The 6000-nt window shown below is 42.4% G+C and overlaps 1 protein-coding gene across 2 annotated transcripts in view; it reads right to left on the reverse strand.

The window, feature by feature from the left end:
* Positions 1 to 1630, reverse strand: part of Dennd6a (DENN domain containing 6A) — a 77554-nt gene extending 75924 nt beyond the window's left edge. Inside the window, exon 1 of one of the 2 annotated variants that reach the window (XM_063257334.1) lies at positions 1319 to 1630. In XM_063257334.1, coding sequence (XP_063113404.1) covers positions 1319 to 1555 — 237 coding nt within the window. In that variant the 5' untranslated portion in view covers positions 1556 to 1630. The remainder of the gene's footprint in view (positions 1 to 1318) is intronic. The other variant, XM_063257333.1, reaches the window with a different exon arrangement.
* Between the last annotated feature and the right edge of the window lie 4370 nt (positions 1631 to 6000).

The following is a 6000-nucleotide window of genomic DNA, read 5'->3' on the forward strand; positions in this document are numbered from 1 at the left end:
CTGTAAATGATAAATGGCTTATGTCTTCTTCAGCTTTTGAGAACCGCTGTTCTTTTATTTTCTTTCTGTTTTTGGCTTTGAAATCACAGTTCTGCCTCAGCCTCTGGAGTGCTGGGATCATTGCTGGTCGCACCACCACCTCTGGTTGTTCCTGTCTTAGTAAGATAAAAGTATGGCTCATGTATTTACTCATTCATTCTTTTTTTCTTTTAAAGGAGGAAAGGTTTATTTCAGCTCAAGTACTCACTCAACCTATCCCGTATTAAAAGTCACAACATTTGATCTTGCTGATTCTCATTGTTTTGGTTTTCCAATGAATTGTCTCAATCTACAGGTACAGCTTATATTTATATATCGAATAACTAGCATATTGCCTAGTAGATCTTGCTGGGAAATCACTGTGAAATGACAAAATACTGGGAAAACAGGTTCAATACAAAAGTGAGCTTCCCATTAAGAACAGCCTGCCTTCTCTCTGACAATTCTCTAAAGTCAATTTAGGCCACCCAAGTTGGAAGATTACGTTATCACCACCAAACCACAAAAAAATGCACGCTTCTGATAATGTTTTCCTTGGACACAAAAGACAAGCAAGTGCGGATGTTATAGAAAGGATGCTAAGGAACGTCAAAAAATAAGACTAGGTCTTCCAACACGCGATGCTCAAAAACGAAAAAAGTCAGATTCACAAGCAAATGGTTTTCCCTATACTCATCATGACATTTCAGGTCAATTCCACAAACAATAATAAATAACAGAAACAAAGAAACAAACAAACAAACAAAAAAAAAAACCGAAAAGGAGAAAATGCATGTGGAGATAAGCATTTCACCTCAGGCTAAGTGGACTACCCTAAGGATTACTGAAATCGACCAAAGCAATCTTTTGAGTCTTCAAATTTGTAGCATTGCAAGTTTGGCAACTGTAGTTCACCGTATGTCTGGGGTACTGTTCTCTAAGTAGAAAAGAGTACCAGACAAACATTCTGCCTGCTACTTCTCTGGGTGCTGCTAACCCTTTTAAGTTACTCCTTTGACTCTCGGTTAAAAAAAAAAAAAAGACAGAAAAAAGAAAAGACAAACACCATCAAGTATTTAGGAGGGGCCTAGAGAAAACTTTTCACCCTTCGCCGCAGTCCAACATCCTCCCACGGGAACTGCTGATGGACCGCAGCCCCGCTCGAGCTGCCCAGGGTCTGCCGGCCACGCCCGGATGCGCGACAGCTGGGGTCCTGGCCAGCCGGCCGCGGGCCACGGCCTTGAGGAGCCGGCCCCGGCGCGGGGGCGAAGCATGGAGACAGGGTGCGGCCGGGCCTCACCTCCACGGCCTGGCCCAGCTCCAGGTCGAAGCCCACCACACACACGCAGTGCAGCCAGGCCGAGAAACCGTCCCAGCGCAGCAGGCCCCGGCCACGGCTATCATCCTCTTCCTCGCCCTCCACCGCGGGTCCCGCTGCCACAAGGGTCGGTGCTTGGCGCCCCCCGGCCGCCGCCACAGCCTCGTCCACCAGCTCGTGGGAGCTAGGCCCCGAGCCCGCCGGGCCCCGCACAGCCATCCACCGCCCCCTGGCTGTTCGCGCAGCCTCCACTGCGGACCAAGCCGCAGAGCGCGCTGGACTCCGCGCACGCGCAGCAGTGGCAGCTGCGTCGGGGCGGGGCCACAGGACACGTGACCTTGGGAGCGTGCTGCGCAGTGAGTGTACCCACCCTCCTCGCCTGGATGCGGACGTGTAGACGTCACTCGGTGCGGGTCTAGGGTTGTGGAGCAGACCCAGGACTGCTTGTCTGAAAGCTCTTTGGGACTGGGCGGGTGGTTTATGAATCTCCGTCACTTTCGTTTGCAGTCCAGTGACCAATGCATTATTCTTGGAATGATGCCATTCATACCCATAATAAAGTGTTATTCAAGTACTAAAACGTAATGGTAACTGCAGTTAGCAAAGATTAATCCAGTTATAAGACAAGTGCAAATGTTTATCCATACTACTTTGTCGAATCCTCACATCACTGCAGGTAGATAGACATTCTCAGTACAGGCAAGGAAATTCGAGTTCTGAGAAGTTACATAACTAGTCTAAAAAGTATGACTACTCCCACGGCGGCTTATTACTCCCTCGGTCAGTCCTCTGATTTAGAAATTTGTACCTTCACTTAGCTGTTCCCTCTCCATCTGGACCTCGCCCATTTTTCGTGATCTTAGCTGACTCATTCAACACATCTCCACACCTTTCTGGAGTGCCAGGTTGGGCAGGTTGGTCCTCATAGCAATCCGTGGGTCACACTCTTTGAGCACCAGTGCAAGGACTGGTCTCCAGAAGCTTTGTATTTTCAGAGATCAGCCCCTAGGCTGAGCATTCAAGAGCCACTGGTTCCGTAGAATGGTTACCGCTTATTGCTTGTTACAGCGAGCTACTGACTAGGATTTATGCAGTTCCTACTATGCTGACAATAAACAGGATAGTGAAAGTAAATAGGAAACATAATACCCCAATAGAAAAAATAACAGTAACATAATAAAATATTTTTACAAAGTGGCTCTTATCATTACCTAATCCTCCTCCAAATCCCAAAAGACAGGCCCTATTATTACCCCACTTTACATAAAAGGAAACAAGCTCGAATGATGAAGATGTCACAGCAAGTAGGTGGCAGAACAGAGATTTAAACCCAGGTCTTTCTGACTCATTCTGATCTCCTAAGCATTTTGTTGCAATGCTCAAAGCCACTTCATTTGACAAATGCTGTCCTCTCTACATCCCTAGAATTTTTATTTGGATTAAATGTTGACTTTACTATTTTTCTCTTCCTTTTTTCTGTTGTTTTCAGAGTGAACCACACACCTTCACACTGAGCTACATCACTAGCCTCTAGCCCCATTTTTAGTTCTTTTTTTATTTTGAGACAATCTCACTAACAAACTGCCATTCTCTAAAATGCTGATTTTTATTATTGGGTTAAAATTAACCTTTTCTAAATATTGTACCCTGAAAACATACGAAGAGGGCCAAAAGTTTCATAAGAAATAAAGCAAATCAAGAGTCTAGAGAATTTTTTAAGTGGAAAAAAAAGCCTTCATTCAGTTTGTTTTGGAAAACACACACACAGTTACTTAGACTTTTATATACAGAATCCATAATCATTAAGGAAAATAGAAAGTATCAATTGGCTTTTCCCTCTCTGTCTTTATGATGGTGATATTATACCTTAGAGCTACATAGCAGGGTTGAGTGGGCTCTTGGGGAAAATAATAGCACCTTTTGCTTTCCAAAGCTTTGTCATTAGAACCTTTGAATCTGAATCTCTCCAAGTTCCCCATCCTGTTCATGGATCCTCTAATGTCCAACTGGCCAGCCTCTTTCCTAACATCCCATATTAAAGTTAATACCATGTGGAGCTATTTTCTGGATGTTTACGTGGCTAGAAAATTCTTTCTTTTTTAGAGACAAGGTTAGCATTGTGTGAGGTACACCCACTGGTCTAAATTGTGCTTTCTGTGATTACACAGGAATGGTCTAACTCTTATATGATAGCCCTGTAAATATTTCAAAATAGTTAACCCACACCTCATATCTTCCAGAGTAAACCATCCCGATCTTCCAACTGTTCCTCAAAGGATATAGTTTCCCAGTCACTCATCATCATGTTGCCTGATTTGGGTGTTCTCCAGCTTGTCAGCATCACTCCTAAAATGCAGAAGGAAACGTCATCCTTCAAGTGTGACCCGACCGTGCAGAGTATACCCTGGGACTACTGCCTTCCGGCCATAGCAGCTAGGCTTCTTTATACTAGCTGTGATCACATTTGCTTGTTTTGGCAGCCAAGTCACATCCCTGGCTCAGGTTGCATTTACTGTCAACTAAAGCCCTAGGTCTTTTTTCATGTGAGGAGCACTTAAGCCAGGGTAGGCTTCTTTAGCCAAGAGCATGACTGGATTCAGCTCTGCTGCTCTTCTAATATTACCAAGAACACTGAACACAGGATTAAAAACATTCCAGACTTCCGTATGCAGCCCTAACCAAACTCCTGGCATTTCAGTAATTTTCATAGCTTAAAAAAGAAAGAAAGAAAAATAGAAGAGGGAAGGGAGGAAAATAGGAAGTAAAGGAGGCCTGGGGAGGAGAGAGGGAAAAGAAAGAAAAGAAAAGCAAGAGAAAAGAAAGGGATGGAAAAGATGAGCATGATGAAAGGTGGTATGAATAAGAACATTAGATTTCTGGGCTTACTTTTACCCGAAGGACCTGTAAGGATATCCACCTAGAGTAGGCTCTTAGGCTAAATGTGGCCAGGACTGCTGGGTTATAACTGCAATGCACTGACAAAAAAATAGAAAAATACCAGTATTAGTGGATTATCAACAGAGAACTGAAATTACTGCCATATAGCTCTGAAAGACACAATGCTTATGTGCAGATTTTTGAGTAAAGTTCCTAAGATGAGCTTTGAGGGGCTTCCTAAACAATATTTATGAAACCTTCAAAAAACGATAATGAGCCAGGCATGATGGCTGATGGAAGCTGAGAGTCCCCATGAGTTCAAGCCCAACCTATATAATGAGTTCTGGGCTGGGCTATATAATGAGTTCTAGGCCAGTCTGAGCTACCTAGTGAGATCCTGCCTCAAAGAAAGCAAGATGGATAGTTTCATATTTTTCATTTTTACATATTTTATATCTATATGCCCTGACATCTGGCAAGTAAGTTTTCAGTTCTTATCTCTTCTCTTATTTTATAGAAATATCATATTTTACTGAGCATGGTGGTACATGCTGTGATTTCAGCACTCTGGGAAGCTGAAACAGGAGAATCACAAGTTCAAGCCCAGGCTGGTCAACTTAGTGACTTAGAGCAAGACTCTGTCTCAAGATAAAAAAGAGTTAGAAATGTAGCTCATTATTGTCTTTGTTACTTTTCTCTCCTTGCTGAGACAAAATACTTGATACCCAAAATGAAAGAAGGAAAGGTTTATTTAGCTTAGTTTTTGGAGATTGCAGTCCATACTCAGCTGGCTCCCAGGCAGGATGGTGTGACTGAGGGGCAACCATTCATTGTGGCCACAAGTGACAAGAGCAGAAAGGGCAAAAAGGGAAAAGCACGCCTCTTTCCCTCCCTTATATTGTATGCAAACTACCAACCCTTAGGTGGGTGCAGCACTCACAGGGCCAATCCCAGTGCCAGACAACACACCAATCACAGACAGTAGGCTCAGCCACTTTCATGACTGCAGGAGGCTTTGGGAGGAATATCCAGACATAAAGCATAAATGGGAAGGCTTTGGTTCAATCTTCAATAACTCACATGTACGCAAATGCAGATAAATATCATATTTCATTATTACCTTACTAAATTGACCTTTCATGGTCAGTTGTACAAACAGATGAAAAGTTAATATTAAATTTTTTTTCTTAAATGTAGTATGCTCTTAGCTTGTGAAAAGTAAAGAGAGTAACAGTGCATTTATTTGAAGATTGTTTTTCCAACTGTCTGACATGGTAATCATGTGCTTAATAAGAACAATGCCAGTCAAAATAGAAAAGATAAGCAGTAAATTCTTCAATCAGAGAAGTGTGAGGTCTTTGCTCACAAACTGTTTTCTTTCAAATTACATTATACTAATTCTGACAGATTTTCCTGGTTTCTTAAACTAAGCAGAATAACAAAGTAGCTGCTTCAATGCTGAACATGACAAGAACAAAAAACAAAAAGGTAAAGGCTAATAGAATGGAAGGAAAAAAGAAAGTCAGAAAATGAGGAGTTCAAAAGGATAAACAATAAACTACTAATAGTGATTACCTCATAAGGAGCAGAAGTGTTGGAAAATGAAAGCATTGCTGAGTAGAATAAGGGATTTTGATTTTTTTTTTTTTGTACCAGCAATTGAACTCACAACTTCACGCTTGCCAGGCCGACGCTTATAACGCTGAGCTAAATCCCCAGCAGGATTTTGCTTTTTAATTTACAAAGTTATGTATTGTTTTAGTTACTTAGAGAATGTATTGATTTTG

The sequence above is a fragment of the Cavia porcellus genome, unplaced genomic scaffold, assembly GCF_034190915.1.
Source record: "Cavia porcellus strain 051 isolate PalLab524CR breed Dunkin Hartley unplaced genomic scaffold, mCavPor4.1 scaffold_10, whole genome shotgun sequence".
Taxonomy (NCBI): Eukaryota; Metazoa; Chordata; class Mammalia; order Rodentia; family Caviidae; genus Cavia; species Cavia porcellus.